Source organism: Zootoca vivipara, chromosome 3 (genome assembly GCF_963506605.1).
Source record: "Zootoca vivipara chromosome 3, rZooViv1.1, whole genome shotgun sequence".
In the NCBI taxonomy this organism is placed as follows: domain Eukaryota; kingdom Metazoa; phylum Chordata; class Lepidosauria; order Squamata; family Lacertidae; genus Zootoca; species Zootoca vivipara.
Window position 1 is genome coordinate 80,772,899 of NC_083278.1, and position 18,431 is coordinate 80,791,329.

The 18,431-nt window shown below is 40.8% G+C and overlaps 1 protein-coding gene across 8 annotated transcripts in view; it reads left to right on the forward strand.

Annotated features, from left to right (window-relative positions):
- The window catches only part of BIRC6 (baculoviral IAP repeat containing 6), a 142,621-nt gene that overhangs the window by 74,387 nt on the left and 49,803 nt on the right, over window positions 1–18,431 (forward strand). For all 8 annotated transcript variants that reach the window (XM_035108256.2, XM_035108258.2, XM_035108260.2 and 5 more), the window contains 13 exons: window positions 364–564; window positions 2,424–2,703; window positions 4,887–5,143; window positions 5,484–5,592; window positions 6,516–6,737; window positions 7,238–8,018; window positions 9,506–9,649; window positions 10,744–10,873; window positions 12,100–12,231; window positions 12,751–12,918; window positions 13,421–13,594; window positions 14,803–14,999; window positions 15,296–15,596. In XM_035108256.2, the coding sequence (XP_034964147.2) occupies window positions 364–564; window positions 2,424–2,703; window positions 4,887–5,143; window positions 5,484–5,592; window positions 6,516–6,737; window positions 7,238–8,018; window positions 9,506–9,649; window positions 10,744–10,873; window positions 12,100–12,231; window positions 12,751–12,918; window positions 13,421–13,594; window positions 14,803–14,999; window positions 15,296–15,596 (3,096 nt within the window). The remainder of the gene's footprint in view (window positions 1–363; window positions 565–2,423; window positions 2,704–4,886; window positions 5,144–5,483; window positions 5,593–6,515; window positions 6,738–7,237; window positions 8,019–9,505; window positions 9,650–10,743; window positions 10,874–12,099; window positions 12,232–12,750; window positions 12,919–13,420; window positions 13,595–14,802; window positions 15,000–15,295; window positions 15,597–18,431) is intronic.

Genomic DNA, 18,431 nt, shown 5'->3' on the forward strand with positions numbered 1-18,431 from the left:
GCTGGAGGCTTGCTCAGTGGCTATGGAATGCTGGCTGACTGTTGGGGAGAGAAAACCAAGGGGAAGATAACTGAAATGTGATGGGCTGTAGTCCTGAGCAGGATCACTCCACATTGCCGCTTTTTGTTTTAAGTATTTTACTAGTAAATATGATATGCATATGGTTAATCAGTTGTAGAAGGCGGTATATTCTGAATCCCCAGCTGATTCAAATAGTAAAATGTTTTTTAATATATAATAGTGACTGAAATTAAAATTACTTATAAAAAGATTATGTATAATACTAGTTTAACTTGACACTTGTATGTTTGTCATCTCTCATTTTGAAATCATTCACACATTTGTGCCATTCATTTGTTAAAGGTTCAATCACATCAAGCAGTCCTACAGCCCAGCCTGCCGAAGTGTTGCTACAAGCGACTCCACCCCACAGAAGAGCTCGGTCTGCTGCCTGGTCTTACATCTTTTTGCCTGAGGAAGCTTGGTGCGACCTTACAATTCATCTTCCAGCTGCAGTGTTGTTAAAAGAAATACACATTCAGCCTCATCTTGCATCTCTTGCAAGTAAGTATATTTTGAGAACACAATTTATGTTGTAGGATAAAGGGGGCGTTTTTAATTAAATATTTAATTATCAATTATTTCAGTAAATAAGAATGCTGTTCACAAAGGCAATATTCACATGAGCCAAATAGTTCACATCTTGGTTTAATAAATTTGTGTTGTCATATAACTACGGTTTGTGATTTATGGAATCTTGAATTCAATATAGAATTCCTTATTTTTGAAGCTATTTGTCTAGATTTGAGAAAAGGCTAGTTGGCAAATATACCTGATATAGTCTCTTTACTCTCTCTGTCCGATACTGTAACATACTGCTTTTTATAACTTTTAATATCAGTCTGCATCTCAGTCTCCCTTTCCTTTCCCTCCACTAATCAATTATCCAGCGTATCACACAGGCCTTAACTGTTTTGGTACAAAGCTTCATGCTAAGGGGGTACAATGTGCATAAGACCCCAATGAATGAATGCAGCAGTTGCAAAGAAAATGGCAAGTCGCATGTTGTACCAACTAGATGATCTTTTCGATACACCAGTTACCTTTGCAGTCTGGCTAAGACCTGTGCTATAGTTTACTACAGAATGCTTGTGCCTTGTAGAAATGTTTTACTTAATGGGTGACTTGCTATCATTTGTTAAGCAGGATTGTTAAATGACATAAGAAAAGCCTTCCTGCATCAGACCAAAGGGCTGTCTCACCCAGCATCCTGCTTCCCACAGTGGGCAGCCAGATGCCCATGTAATGCCTGCAAGCAGGACTTGAGCACAGTTGCATTCCGCCACTGTTGCTTGGCACGGGTATTCAGAGACATAGTTCCTCTGAACCTGGAGGTAGCATATAGCAAACTAGACACTTAACCCTTGATGCACAAATCTGTGGACTGAGGATAAGGTTAAAAAGGTAAAGGGACCCCTGACCATTAGTTCCAGTCGTGTCCAACTCTGGGGTTGCGGCGCTCATCTCGCGTTATCGGCCGAGGGAGCCGGCGTACAGCTGGTGGCCAGCATGACAAAGCCGCTTCTGCCAAACCAGAGCAGCGCATGGAAACACCGTTTATACCTTCCCACTGTAGCGGTACCTATTTATCTTCTTGCACTTTGACATGCTTTCGAACTGCTAGCTTTACTAGATAACATTGGAACATAGTCCTTTTGGTCTTCTTAGTCTTGGTGGTAGCTTTCCTGATCTGCAGTATACATTCTAGCTGAGCATCTGTTGATTGTAGTTTTGAAGAATCCTCAAGCTTTCTGGAGAGATTTGATTGATTGATTGATTGATTGATTGAACTTCTTTGTTTTTCCTTTCCTCATTTTCACTAGCCCACTTCTTTTTAGGACTTTTTTTATTTTAACGTTGGACTCCCTTGACAATTGCCCACTTAAACATTTGTTGAATTTAGAACCATCGTCCCTGTTTCCAATCAGTTCAACACTTAGGTTCACTTATGCTTGTGGAGATGATCTCAAAATCGGTATTCTTGCTCCACCTAGTGGTAACAGGCAAAATTACAGCCTGGTACCACAAGGTGGAGCAAGAATGCCCATTTTGTTTTTATTTTTTAAATAAAGAATGCCCATTTTAAAACAATCTCTTACATGCATTAAGAAATCTATTTTACAGGTAAGAATCAAATGGTCTTTTTTGCACCAGGTCCTGGATGCCACTTCTTCTTAAGTCCAGGGTTGCCTCTCTTCTGGTTATTTGACCAACTATTTAGGTAGTGCTAGTGTGTGCAGCTTACAATGTTTTATGTGTTGGATAATTTTAACATTTTAACATTTTAAAGTAATGAACTTGATGCCTTCAAGTTTATAACACAAATCTAAGTAACTGTATGGTTTGCCTGCCTGTCTCTACAGCATGTCCTTCGTCAGTATCTGTTGAAATTAGTGCAGATGGGGTGAACATGTTACCTTTGTCTACGCCTGTTATCACAAGTGGTCTTACATACATAAAAATACAGCTTGTAAAAGCTGAAGTTGCCTCCGCCGTTTGTCTTCGCCTTCACCGCCCACGAGATGCTAGCACGTTAGGACTATCTCAGATTAAATTACTTGGGCTCACTGCCTTTGGTAACACTTCATCTGCAACCGTCAACAATCCATTCCTTCCTTCTGAAGACCAGGTATCCAAAACAAGGTATGTATAATAACAACAACTTGTTTGTACCCTACATATATAAAAACATAATCAAACATTAAACCTTTAAAAAGATTCCCTATACAGGGCTGCCTTCAGATGTTTCCTAAATGTTATATAATTATTCATCTCTTTAACATCTGATGCGAGGGCATTCCACAGGGTAGGTGCCACTACCAAGAAGGCCCTCTGTATGGTCAGTATCCTTGCGTTTCCTCCATTATCCACCAGGTTATGAGATGTCAGCAATGTTGTAGGCCAGAAACACATAGAAGCTACTTTCAGCTGCTTTGCAACTCCATAGGTATCACTTGTGTTTTTCTTCGTTGCATTAAAACACCAACCTCAGCAAAATAATTTATGTATGCAATATCTATGCATATATATATATATATATATATATATATATATATATATATATATATGCTTAAAATCATTTTTCTATTCAAAAAGCAAAGCCTATGCCCAGCAAGTCCTAAGAGGGAAACTGCATATGCATGGGAAATGCAACAGGAAGCCTCAAGACAGTGGCACAGAATACAAGGCCTCAACTTTTGTTCTGCAATGCGGTTTGTCCGCAACTGCACCCACCTGTCCATTACCTGCCATTGTGTGACCTCCAGTGCAGGACAGTTAAAGCAATTGGGCCAAACCCAAAAGGAAGGATTGGGAGTGCACTCTAGGGAGCACACTCTAAAATGCTTGAATTAAGTAGGTTTTTAAAAACAAACAACAAAAGCAAAAATTGAACCTGCGGAGACTTAATCCCAAAGTGAAATACTGTAAAAAGGATCAGACTATAAAGTTGCCACAATCCTATCAGGGTACATTTATATGGATGTCAACACCATCTCAAGAAGCTTTACTAATTGAATAAACTTGTAATGGAAATCCTATCCATGTTTTTAACCTGCAGTGGTGGAAGGAATTGCTTTGGCTTCTTTGTCACTCTCCCCCCCCCCCAACCTGACTGCAGCTCTAGTGACTTCTGGTGGTTGGGTAAAGGAAGAACAAATCTGTCAGATATTACATTATGGGCGCGCGTGTGCGCGTGCACACACACACACACAGTATGTTAGAGAAGAGAGGAAGGAAATGAAAGTTTATATATGCACAAAAGAAAGAAAAAAGCCCCTCCCCTTTTGGGCATCGGGGGGGGCGTGGCAGAGGGAGGGAGGAAACAGGCGTGTACACAAATCCCAGCTGTGCTGTGGGATTGGGAAAGTAGGGGAAAAGGAAACTGCCATGCGATTGGGGCAAAGAGCAGCTCCCACAGGACTTTTTCAGCTGAACTTGGACGTATCCCCTTCATTGCCTAAGTGAAGCGAGAACAGCTGCCACCCTTCCATCCTCAAGAAGGATGAAGAGGCCCCCACGTTGAGTGCCCTGAGCCCACCAGGTGGCTTCATTACCCCAGCACATCTGTTGAAGTGGCTCCATTACCACGCTGCCAGTGCAGCAGCAGGACCTCTTTGCCCACCCAGTGCATTACATTGGGGTACTGGAGCAGGGAGGGTGGCCAATGGGCCCATTGGCCCCTCAGAGCAACTGGGCCACAGGCCGCTGCCTCACCTGAGGCACCTGAGAGCATGGAATAGTTCATCAAGAGGTTCAGTACTATCAGTTGTTGACTGAATTGTAAAAAATCTTTTTTTAAAAAATTGCAGTGACTCTGTCAAAGAGTCTGCTTTTTGTGCTAGACCTTGTCCTAAAAAGATTATTCTATTGGGAGCGCAGACTTCTGGGTAAAACGGTGACCTCGTGAAAAAGCAGTTTCTTTGTCTGCTAATTTCCAATACTCTCATTACTTGCACCGTCTGTTGCCATCTCTGTACCACTGTTTCAAGGCCAAAGATGGCCTTATAGTTTTCCACAGGGATCCTTCCATAAACATAGCATGCCCGGCAGATTCTAAGCTTGGAACCCAAAGCATTTGTCTTGCCATTTAAAAAAGTTGTTATTCTCATTGTTTTAAAAGAACATGATCAATCTGGGATAAAGTACCTTTCGTTTTTCTACTTTGGTCCATTATTGGCTTACATGGAGTTAGTATGCTTTCTTGCATCCATGTTGTTAATTTCTGCATTGCAAAGCTTCTCCACTGTTAGCACTGAAGTTGACAATACCCTTCCTTCCATTTTTAAGCTTGTTTTATTTAAGGTTTTGTTTTTTTACTTTCCCAGCATTGGATGGTTAAGGTTGTTGCACCATTGCCTCACTCACATAAGTGATTTAGAAGGAATGATGGCAAGTGCCGCGGCACCCACTGCTAACCTGTTGCAGACATGTGCTGCTCTACTGATGTCTCCATACTGCGGCATGCATTCTCCAAACATTGAGGCAGTGCTTGTAAAAATTGGACTTCAGTCTACCAGAATAGGCCTGAAACTGATAGACATTCTTTTAAGAAACTGTTCTGCATCAGGGAGTGATCCTACAGGTAAGAATGTGGCTGTTTCCTGTTTTAATAATCTGGTGACTTGATAGAGTCTTACAGCCGTTCCTTGTTTAGAGAAATGAATAGCTGTATCAGAAGAATGAAAAGCATTTAGTTTAGTAGTTTAAAAATAAATGATTTTAAAATTCTCAACTGTGTAAGATAATTTGCAGTTAAGTTGTCCAGCTACCTTTCTTTGTATCAATGATAATTATACTACTATTGTTAAGATAAAAGTTTAAGGTTTGTTTTATTATTTGGTCCGTTATACAACACTTTGTTAGCTAGTGAATCGCATGTTCCTCAAGACATTAACAAATCTACTTTTCTTTTATGTGAGAAGATTTGAATAGCCCCTTGCTTTTTGGGAGATTAAATGGCCTGTCATCTGACTCTACCATTGACATCCTCTATCAGCTCGGGACTACTCAGGACCCTGGAACGAAAGATAGGTAAACAATGTGCATTGTTTCTAATACACACAAGCACGCACACACAAAATGTGGGGGTCATGGATTGCAGGGAGTATTGCAGTGATTCCCTCGAAGGGACCACAAATGCAGATCTGGGGGATCTGGACACTACCAGTTTGTATGCATGTCAGTGGAGACTAGTAAAAGGCATTTGGAAGTATGGGCACTGCTAGCGGTCTGGTGTTTTCCTTGTGTATGGGATAAAGCATACACCTATATTCCACAACACTAGTATTATATAGACATGCCATAGAGGGACATGAGGGTGTAAATCTTTGAGAGTCCAAGGTAGCCAACCAACAGAAGCCAGAGCAAACTGCCTTTTAGATGTGTGTGAGGTTGCAATGGCTTTTTTCAGGCTTAAGCCATTCCTGGACTCCTTTTCCCCTTGCACAGCTTCTGTATATAGTTGAAGGGGAAATGAAATGGCCATGCAAGGCAGAATATTTGATATTTGCAAATACTTCTTCCCCTGTTAATGCTATGAGTAAAGCCATTGACAAATTGTTTGCAGTTAATTTAGGCACATCTACCATAGAAAAATGCCTATGCTAATGACTTGTAGTTGCCATGTCTGTTAATCAGACCCCCTGGGAAAATACTGAATTGTCAGTATTTGATTTACTTTGACTCCAGGCTCATGAAGCTAGTTTTACTAAAACGAGTGCTTGAATGCTGTGTAACAGGTAGCTGTCACCTGAAATTTGCTAAAATACTGCCCATTTAATCTTAGACTGACATGTTGGAATTATTTTTAGTTTGTCTGCTGGTTGATATTCAGTATGCACGCCTACCATTCGTTTCATTTTCTCTCTATTCCATAGCACAATATTCCTTGTACCTTGAGCCTGTGTAATGTGTGACTAAGTTTAACCTTGAAATTATGTGTGTCCATCTTCTAGAATTCAAGCCCTATTGAAGTGGGTCAGTGATTCAGCAAGAGTAGCTGCTATGAAAAAAAGTGGCCGAATTAACTACATCTGTCCAAACAGTTCTACAAGAGAGTATGGTCTTCTGATGCCATCTCCTTCCCATTTGCACTGTGTAGCAGCAATTTTATGGCACAGCTATGAATTGCTTGTAGAGTATGACTTGCCAGCATTGCTGAACAGAGAGCTCTTTGAGTAAGTGGCTTAACTAAACACCTGCACTATCTCCAAACTATATTTCTTTCTAAAACCTTTAAGCTTTAGTCCTACAGAGCAATAGTGAACCACTTTTTTCCATATGTACTTAAGAAACCAGTGCATGGTGATATACTATTAACATGATGCAAGACTGTATTCTTAAAAAAAGATTTTGCAAAGGAAATCAGATCTACTGATTATCACTTTCCACCTTCCTTCTTTTTATATGTGATGTTTTAAGTGACTTTGAAAGCCAATTTCATACATTTCTTGTATTGGAAGTTTTAAATCAGGGATGGGGAACACTTTTAGTTGGTGAACTATATAAAATGCTCATCATGCTGCTGGGGCCGATGGGAGGAAGAGGCCAACAATACCTGGAGACAATATCTGTTTCTGTCTGCCATATTGAACAGGGTGATATTTAGGATTCTTTTTTGTTAACTAGGAGAATTGAGTGCATGTTATGTTCTAATTGCTTTCCCCTTCTTCCTTAGGTCTCTCTTTAATTGGTCCATGTCTCTTCCCTGCAATATGGTTTTGAAGAAAGCTGTTGACAGTCTGCTTTGTTCAATGTGCCACATTCACCCAAACTATTTTTCCTTACTCATGGGCTGGATGGGTATTACTCCTCCCCCTGTGCAGTTGCAACACAGACTGTCTATGACAGATGACAGCAAAAAGCAGGACCTTAGTTCATCTTTAACAGATGACTCTAAAAATGCACAAGCACCTCTTGCACTAACAGAGTCTCACCTGGCCACCCTTGCTGCCTCGTCTCAGTCTCCTGAAGCTATTAAACAGCTGTTGGACTCAGGTTTGCCCTCTCTTCTTGTAAGAAGCCTTGCGAGTTTCTGCTTTAACCATACCTCTGCCTATGACTGCAACACTCAGTCGACGGACAGTTCCCAAGACAGGCTCAGAAGACACCATGTCCCGCAGCACTTTAACAAGATGCCCATCACAGCCGACTTAGTTGCTCCTGTTCTCAGGTTTTTGACAGAAGTTGGAAACAGCAACCTTATGAAGGACTGGCTGGGCGGCTCTGAAGTCAACCCACTGTGGACAGCACTTTTGTTTCTCCTTTGCCATTCTGGTGCTACTTCTGGTGGACATGGTGGGGTGACTCAGCAGACTAGTGCTAGGTCAACTTTACTGTCTTCAGCTTCTGGAACAGGACTGACGACTCAGCAAAGGACCGCAGTTGAAAATGCCACAGTTGCGTTCTTCTTGCAGTGCATCTCTTGCCATCCTAATAACCAGAGGTTGATGGCTCAGGTAATGAAACAAATTCACACGCTGAGCAGTTGATATTTATTAGAAGATCAGTTTAGCTGGATTTGAAGGACTGGCTGAATATGTGGGGGCTGAGCCTCCCCTTGGGGATCCAGACCTCCTTTTGTGTTTTGCCTATGATAAGAGCAGAGTCTTTAGGGTGTGTTGCAGAACTGACTAGATACCTTTTCAAAATAAAGCTACTGGATTTGCTGGAGTTTATACGCCTTTGCTGCTGGATAATATGCAATGCTGCCCCCATCAAAAATCTGCAACTCTTTCAAGCCAGAGAAAGTTAAAACATAGCCACTGATGTAATGTTCAGACATTACAATCGTCATGTCAAGGGTTGCTGTAATAGGTGACTATAACATGGAAGTCCATCGCAATATGCATTCCCCCCAGCACACAGAGCTTCCATTGATAGCAGCAATTTCTGGTGCTATTGCGGAGATAGTTTCCTCGTGAGCCTGTTTTGTTACTACATGAAATGGGGAAATACCTCCTTTTGCTTGTTGAGTGCGGTCAACGCAAGACCTGGCACCCAGTCTTTTCTTTGGTGGCCCCCACAGTTTGGAATCATTTCACTTCAGAGATTCACTGGCATTCTGAAGGTGATGCAGTGCATTCCTGATCAGGCAGACACTGGAAGGGATTTTAAAAGTTGAAGTGTGCCTCAGAATTGTCTCACTGCACCACTTGCAGGGCAGGCGACATTGTTTTTGGTCTGGCTGTTTGCTGTCTTTTACAAAATTTGGAATGAAATCCAGAATCATCATCTAGGGCTCACTTCATTTTGCACAGTATACAGTACCAGCCAGGCAAGAAGAAGCATGAATAATACCACATTGGTCTTTTAAGTCCAGTGAGCTGAGTATGTGAAAAGAAGAGAGTGCATTCTTTGGGGCTCTCTGACTCATTCCAACTTGGAACACATGCCCTCTTGAGTCAAGGATGAATGGCTGTGGACTCTGGGCCACCAGTTGTTAAATCCCAGGTTAAGGCGTGTATGTACAATTGTACCTTGGAAGTCGACCGGAATCCGTTCCAGAGGCCTGTTCGACTTCCAAAACGTTCGAAACCAAAGTGCGGCTTCTGATTGGCTGGAGGAAGCTCCTGCAGCCAAACAGAAGTTGCGGAAGCCCCGTCGGACGTTTGGGTTCCAAAAGAACTTTCGCAAACCGGAACAATCACTTCCGGGTTTGCGGCGTTTGGGAGCCAAAACGTCGATGAGTTCCAGGGTGCTCGGGATCCAAGGTACGACAGAACAAATAAATTGGTTCTTGGTCTTTGTAACATAAAAGCCTGTTTGCTGACCCCAAGTGTTTCATTTAAATACTTAATGTCGTTTTAGCAGCTGCAGAATCCCTGTGAGCTTTTAAGACAAATGGAGGGGAAAGTTGTTTTGCCAGTTAATAAGAGCACTAGTATTGTTCACATGTTCTGATATTCTAATAAACAAACAAATGATTCCTCCCCTCCCTTCTTAGGTTCTCTGTGAACTCTTCCACTCCTCTCCTCAAAGAAGCAACCTCCCAACATCAGGAAATATTTCAGGATTCATTAGAAGGCTGTTCTTGCAGTTGATGCTAGAGGATGAAAAAGTCACTATGTTCCTTCAGTCACCTTGTCCAGTAAGTTACTTCTCTCTGCGCCCCCACCTAGGACTGGAACAACCTGTATGTAACTAGATATTAGATGCTTTTCGATGATTTGATATCATTCCCCCCCCCCCGGTGGGAGTTGGTGTCAAAACATGTGCAGTGTTTTTCTAGCCCCAAAGATGTAGAGACAGTGATGCACTTAAAAAATGACCTTTTTATAATAGTAGGTTGATGTTGATTATAATGAAAATAAGCCGGGGATGATTTTCTTCTTTTTAGTCTGGTGTATAGTACAAAGGCGTTTATGCTTTTTGCTTTATTAGAAATTCCGTGCTATAAGCGGTTTTAACAGAAGCACTGGTTACTTTAAAAAAAAATAGTGGGAAGTAATTTGAAAACCTTACTACTATGTGTCTGCATATGTGTCAGTTACCAAGAGTGATTCATAGGCCTACAGCAGAAGGTGTTCAAATATTTGAAAGAAACACTACAAGGGGATTCTTGGTTACCCAGCTCCTCATGAGGCGAAAATGCTAATGTATTTTAACATTAGCTGTAGCACAGTTACTGATTAAATCCATTCTGTTTTAATTCCTTGACCTATTTGGCCCGGTGGCTACTGTGAGGCCAACCTTCTAGATTGTTTCTTTTTCAGCGGGCAGATCCTGATGCCACCTTCTCTCTTTCAGCTAAACCAACCCTCAACTGTAGTACAAAAATACACTGTTTTTTTGCAAGTATCTGTTCAAAATAAAGTATTTGAATAGTATCGCAATGAAAACTTACTTTGGGATTGTTCTGAACTGTTTGTGATCCAGCTCACTTTGATTTCTAAGCTATTAAAATCATCCTGAATCTCACATCCTATAAAGCATTGGAATTAGTATTGCAATAAAAGCTATTTTGGGTGGCGGGCAGCTAAGATTTACTTGGAATAGACCCATTGAAATGGATGGCCCTAACTTAGTCATATTATTAATTTCAATGGGTCTAAGAAACCTTACTTGAATGCCACCCTATATTGCTGACAGCAACAAATGTTTATGTGTAGCATCTTGAAATTTATAGTAATAATTATGTTTTATTTCTAAATGCTTGATATAATTTTGTTTTCTCTCTTCTAGTTGTACAAAGGTAGAATTAATGCAACCAGCCATGTAATTCAGCATCCAATGTATGGGGCAGGACACAAGTTCCGCACTCTTCTTTTACCAGTCTCAACAACACTGGCAGAGGTTCTTGATCGGGTGTCAGGCAAGTTGCTTATTATTCTTAATTCTTTCATTGTCCTTTTCGTTGTATTTCATGAAAGTTTAGACCTAGATTTCAACCACACCAATGTTAGTTGTCTTATACTCAACCCTTTCTCCAGTCCAAAGCACAGGGGGATTTCACATCAGAAATAATTAAAACCACCATCTAAAATAACTGAACGCAAAATCGTTACATTACATTAACACTCAACTGAGCAGCAGCAAAAATGCCAATCAACTGTCCAGGGGTGAAACAAATTACAAACCAAAAGCCTGAGTAAACAAAAATGTTTTGATTTGATATTTAACTATATATGTAGGTGCAGAAACTGAATATAGTTGATGGAGTTGAAACATTGTCTAAATGTATGCCCCGTGTTGGGCAAACGTTTCCTGCATTTCAGGGGGGTTGGAGCAGATGATCCTTGTGGTCCCTTCCAAGTCTACCATTCTATGAATCAACTAATGAGTCTGTCAGCAAAAGCCCTATGCAAAGACTTTCCCCCTTGTGCTGCCCTGCAACCCCTAAAAAACCCTGGAACAGCACTTTGGGGAGAAGCGGCATACAGTAATTCAATCTGGCAAGCTCTAATGCTTTCCCTAGCATGATTATATTCCATTTTTCACCATGTCTCAAGGTGGCTTACAACAATAAAATGTACAGTATACATACTGTAAAATAAAAGTGAAACTTCCAATTTAAATCCTCAGTGATTTACTTTTTTTTTAATTAAAATGTAAAACATCTGAGATGCATTCAGGGAGAAAATACCTTAGGCTGCACTGCTATATCCATTTATTTGGGAGCAGACCTCCAATGATGATGATAGTTGTTGCTGCAATAGTTACATCAGTTCAGATCACACCAGCCCACCTTGCTCCTCTCATGCATGTTCACACCACACTTTGCCTTCACACGTGTAGATCCAAGTGCATGTAGACATTGGACAAATGTGCAGATAACACAGATCAGTTTAAAGTGCATTAGACTCTCCTCTCCACACATAATGCTCCAGTGCACACAGAATGTGAATGTCAGGCCATTGTAGGGCATATTGGTACACTCTATATCCCAAGGCACATATGAACAATTCATTTTGGGGGCATTCATTACCTGAAGCCATGAGAGAAGTGAAAACCAGCTAAACTGCTCTTGAGTGAACAGGCAGTCAACTAATGAAAATCTTGGTTAACATTTCTTCATATATAGTAATCTTTATTTTTCAGATACCCCAAGCATAACAGCAAAATTAATTAGTGAACAAAAAGAAGATAAGGAGAAAAAGAACTATGAAGAAAAAGAAAAAGTTAAAGCAGAAAATGGGTTTCAGGACAATTACAGTGTTGTTGTTGCCTCTGGTATGTGTTTACTTGTTGAGCTTTGATGTAAAGTTATCAGGTGTGCTTGGGATGGGGTGGAGAAAGGGGCTCAGTTCAAAACAGCAACAAGTTAAATACAAGTACTGTACTCCAAGTTGTTTAAAAATTTATAATGTCAGTCCCTTTGTACTCCTTGGCCAACACAGTGGAATGCAGGAGTAAACACACTGAAATAAAGATTATAGTATGTGTTAAAGAATTGGAACTGAATTGTGGCACTTAGCTATGGACGGTTCCACATGTTTCTGCATTAGTTTTAAAGGTTTCTAAATCCTCGCACCAGCTCCCATGCATACAGCAATCTCTGCCGCCCAGGTAGAATTGCCTTGGCATGCAAGCAGTGCATTCATAGGTCTGCCACACAGGTTAAAAGTTCTTCAAACATGAGATGGTGCCATGTGGAATGATTTGTGGGCATTTCTCATGCAGTTAGAATCTCATTTATTCAAGCTGTGTTGTTATATATGCCTTTAGAACGCTACTTTATTTCTGTTACAGGTTTAAAGTCTCAGTCGAAAAGGGCTGTATCCTCTACCCCCCCACGCCCACCCTCACGACGAGGGAGAGTGATGGCAGATAAAGTAGGCAACTCCTCCACTGGAGGCGACACTTCCAGCAAAACTATTAGTGTTCCTGTTTTTCACTTGTACCATAAACTGCTACCAGGTAATGTTCCATATTTTCTGATAAAGCATATTTCCCAGCATTCTGAGGCATATAAAGTCCTGGATCTATCCATTCACCCAAATGGTGGCATTATAAATAGTTTGTATTCTGTCTTTATGTTTTATATTGCTGGTTTGGATTCTGTATTATGTAAGCTGCTGGTATGCGGTTGTTGCCCAGGAGGTTGTCCGATATGCATCTTAAAGTAAACAAACAAATGAAGGCAATATTGTAGCATCTAAATATTCATCCAGATGAATAATGTGTTTGCACTATAATCCAGAAGTTTCTCAAAAGTAGCTGAAAATCTGAGGAGAGTCCAAAGTTTATGCGTTGTCAATACTTTAAGAAATAAAAACGTGAAAGCTTGAAATGACAAAAGCTCGTCACACCAAAACGATGGTTTGCATTAAGCACAGTTGAGCATCCAAATCACCATTTGAACTTCCAGATGTACAAACCATTCTTTAAAGTTGTTTGTTAACTAGTTAATGTTCTGTAGGTCAGCCACTGCCGCCCGAGATGACCCTTGCTCAGCTTCTGACTCTGCTGTATGACCGCAAACTCCCTCAAGGATACCGATCCATAGACTTGGCAGTTAAGCTTGGCTCCAAGGTGATCTCAGATCCAAGCCTCTCAAAAACAGACTCATTCAAGCGCCTCCACACTGAAAAAGGTATCCATTAAATTATCTGTTTTTATCATGTTTTCCTAACTTCTCATTCTGCTCTTTCTCCTCTGCAGTCAGCCTAGTTAATCAACACCTCTCATCCACATAAACTCTGGGAATCGCCAAGTGGCTCGTCTCTACCTTTGGTGCCCTGCTAAGAACTCTTCCCCCTTCTTTCTCTGCTTAAGATTTTGACCCCTTCAGTGCTAAAATTGAAGCCATCTGCTCTGGTGTCTCTGGCTCTCTCTTCCACCTCTCCCTCCTCTTGCACCTCCTTCTACCCCAGGCTTCCCCAAACTAAGGCCTGGGGGCCAGATGCAGCCCATGAGGCTTTTTTATGCAGCCCCCGGCAACCCCCGCTGCCGCCGCCCACTCTTAACGGCGCGGTGCAGCGCGGCTGCCCACTTCCGGGTCGTTGGAGCACCGGAAATAGCTTGTGTGCATGTGTAAGTGTCATTTCAAGTGCACTTCTGGGCCGTAGGAGGCCCATGCACATGCGCACAAGCTATTTCTGGTGTTCTGGGGACCCAGAAGTGCACCGGAAATCATGTGTGCACATGTGTATGGGCGCGCGCTCCGGCCCACAGCACAATCGGCGCTGGCGGCACCGGCCCTCGGCGAGGTAAGTTTGGGGACCCTACCCCTTCTGCCTTCTCTCCTGTCACATTTGATGAAACCACAAGTTTGTTATTCTCATCTATCCTCTGCATATGCTCCTTTGATACTGCCCCTTTCTAACTTCTGGTTACCATCTCCCCTGTTGTTGCCCACCCTCTCCTCCACATTATCAACCCCTCTGCCTTTTCGCTCCTTCTCTTCAGTGTGTAAGCATGCCTCTCTCTTTTTTCCTGTCATACCTGTTCTTTGTGCAATATACATAGATGACATTGTATTAAATCATTTATTTATAGATACTGTATTATAATCCATATGGGCAAAGTATTCTAGAGTCACCCATACCTTTTGCCCACTGATTCTTTTGTTCACAAGTCACTTCCTTTTTTGCCTACTTCTTCAGAAATGGATAACTGCTATTTACCTGAAAGAAGAGCCACATACCCCTACTCTTATGTGCAAGCTTCTTATTTCAGATTGCTTTAGCCTGTGTGCCAGAATGACCTGGGTATTCCAGATTGACAGTTCCTATGTAAAGGCCTTTTATTGAATAATATAATTTCACTGAACAATGGCTTTTTTTATCTGTGTGTAAATAGAACACGCAGATTTATTGGGGCCTTGCACTGAGGATGAAGCAGTCACACCAGGTGAAGAGTGCATGGATGCTGTGCTGGACGAATCCTTTCTTGAAGTGTGTCCCATTCAGTCTCCATTGCAAGTTTTTGCTGGTATGGGTGGCCTGGCCCTCATCGCAGAAAGGCTTCCTATGCTTTACCCAGATGTAATTCAGCAAGTAAGTCAGATCCTTACTACTTGTATTTTGCCTTCCTTTAATAAGTAGAGAAGTTCTTATTTGTGTTTTATAATGGAATATGCTGTAGACCTGTTCACAGTCTGCATAATGCTTCGGTTTTCATTTCTGATAGCAGTTGGGAAATCTTTGATTTTATTTTACATTGGTGTAATTTCATTATCGTAACTGAATTAGTCTAGGTCTAGGGACTTTCTAATGTCATTATTTGCATCAGAAAGTATTCTTAAGTAGCTGCCTCAGGGGATAGTATTAAGCATCTTCTTTTCTTTTTGAAGGTGAGTGCTCCAGTGGTTACATCCACCACCCAGGAGAAGCAGAAGGACAGTGATCAGTTTGAATGGGTTACCATTGAACAATCGGGAGAGCTGGTTTATGAAGCCCCAGAAACAATTGCTGCAGAACCTCCACCAATCAAATCAACAGTTCAAACTATGTCTCCCATACCTGCTCATTCTTTGGCTGCTTTTGGATTATTTCTTCGCCTCCCAGGCTATGCTGAGGTGCTACTTAAAGAGAGGAAACATGCCCAGTGTCTGCTTAGATTGGTGTTGGGAGTTACAGATGATGGTGAAGGAAGTATGTACTGTAACTACTAAATATATTTGGGTACTACTGCTAAAGATTTCTCTTGACTGTACAAGTTTACAAGTATCTGAAAGAGATAAAACTGGCTTTTGTGAAATTCCGTATCTCTTCTGGCTTTGGAACCAAAGTATATGAGAGTCAAAATTGGTGCTGAAGGGCCAATTTTTTTATTTTACCTTCATTGCACAGAAAAATTGGTCAGAGCTAATAGAATTTTATTTTAATTTTTAACAGGGCCTCTAATGGATCCTTGATTAAGAGCAATAACTGTTCAACTTAATTTCACTGGATTTCAGGAAATCTCTGTCCTTCATGTTAAATAAACCAGATTTTGATGGCCTTGTAAAGTTAAAATATCTAGACATTGGCCTAGTTTTTTTATCTGACGCTTATTTCTGCTCTCGTTTGGATCCATCCAAATGTAGACAGGTTGTCGTAAGTAATAAGAAAGGGCAAAATAATCTTAACTGGCACCTTGATTTTCTGCTTTTGCTTCCCTTTCCCTAGGTTTGTGTTGCAACTTTTATTATGTTATGCACAGGGTGGGAGACAATATGAACCAAGGTTACCAGAAAGTTTCTGTGTAGATATTCCCTCCAATTGGTGTGCGAAAACATACTTGATTAGAAATCACCTATTTTCCTCGCTCCTTGACCACTGTCATTCTGCTTGTTGCTTATCTCCTCCTTTCATACAGTTTGAAAATGTTGATGCTCATAGTAATTCCAAACTTTTTCTGTTTCTGTTTTCTTACTGATTGTTCTGATGAATTGTCTCTAGTGGCAATAGTTTCATACTTCATTTCCTCCACATAACAGTATTTTCTCTGTATTTTCATTAGTTGGTTGTGTGTATTTAGAGATGTTTGATAGTTTTGGTAGACTGCAGCTACAGCAGAGAAACCCTGAGTTTTAACACATTAACACTTTACTGTCTGATAAAAGGAGCTGTAGACGCTTCTCATGAGTACCACCAGGGTACTCATTTTATCAAAGCATTTCAAATACTTCGCATAGGATATGTTGTTTTCATTGGATACTAGAGATACGCTACTAATTTATTTGTTAGAAGCTGTTGCCTCACTTTTCCACTGAAGTGTAGTCAAGGCTGCTTGCATAATGAAAAATAAAATTAAACTAGCAATACAACATACAAAATGTTCACAACTAAAGACAGAGGCTACCAAATAAAGCACATAAATAAGGCAGGAAGAGGCGGGTAACTAGCATGCCAGATGCATTTAAGAAAAAGATTTTGTGGAGTGGTGAAAAGCTGCCAGGAACGTGGTGCAACAGTTACAGTGTCTAGATGCAACTACAGAGGGGAAAAAAATCCTGCTTCCCAACCAAATGCAATTCAGATGTTGTTATGGCCACAGAGAATAGCCTCCGTAGAAGAACTTAATTAGCATGGTAGAACTTCCCTTATATATCCCAAGTCATAGAGGGCTTGAAGGGCTATTAACCAGAACTTTAAATTGGGTCCAGAAATAAGCTGAAAAGTTGCTATGAAGAAGTGACATGCTTCTGATGTTGGGACCCCAGTCAACAACGTGGCCTTAGCATTCCAGGCCAGCTGAAGTTTCCAGACTGCTTTTAAAGACAGCCTCATATATTGCACTGCAGTAATCCCTCCAGTTATGATGTAACTAAGCCCCAGCCAGATCCAGGAGTAGCCCCAAGCTGCAAACTTAGATCACACCATTCTGACCAATATCAGTGTTGCTAGATTCATACATTTAAAGAAAAATAGATTAGCACCAGTGCTGCAGAAAAATAAAATATCGAAAATTCAAATGGTTAAACCCAGCGCAGCTATAATGTTTTGTAAACTTGTTATTGTAGCAAAGAGAACACAAGAGCCTGAGGTGCATGTTCTGCCATCCCTTTTAGTGTTGTGTTTTAGCATTATTGATGCTAACCGTTGTTGGCATTTTAACCGGCCTTGGCAAACTAATTTCAAACATTGATGTAAAGCTATATTTATTGTAAATCCTAAAACAGGTATCATGCCATGCCATAGTTCATTCCTGTAGGAGAAAAGGAGTATCTGAGCCTGCCATATGTTTCATGTCTCTTAACAATGGTAAAGAGATGGAGAAATGTTTCATATACACTGGGACTTAATGGCAGAACAGTTTCAAGCAAATGTTTAATCAGGTGGCGTGTTCTGGGATTTCTCATATCTAATCTGTATGCCTGGACTTAAAGAACATTGGTACTCCCACATTACAAAATGTTCCTCATATGCACTCTTGCAACACTTCACAATAATATTACTCTCAGATGTGGAGCAAATTTTGTGTAATAGGGCTTAATGTAGATTCAGGAAAAAATGGCAATGCTGTTTAATTTTTTGTTAAATTAATCTATGTCTACAAGAATCTAGCTTCCTGCATTGAGGAATTCTTTCATGCAGAAGCACTCTAAAAAAAATCTCTAGCACATTTTATCCACATGATATTCCAATGCAAAGAGAGCAACACTTAGTCCAACCATGTTGCATGAAGGCTAAGGACTAAGTTTCCTAAGCCCAGTAGAGTCCAGCCTTGTTATTTACCAGATACCTTCCTTCCTTCCTTCCTTCCTTCCTTCCTTCCTTCCTTCCTTCCTTCCTTCCTTCCTTCCTTCCTTCCTTCCTTCCTTCCTTGTGCCACTTTCAAGAAAATTAATATTATGATCTATACCTACTTCATAATGACAGTATGATCGCATTTTTCCCTTTCTGACCTTCTCCAGTTCCCTCAGTCACTCACAATTGTTTAGAAATAAACAAGAAATAGTATTTTAAAACTTAATGAAATACCTGTAATATGTTTTAAGCTTA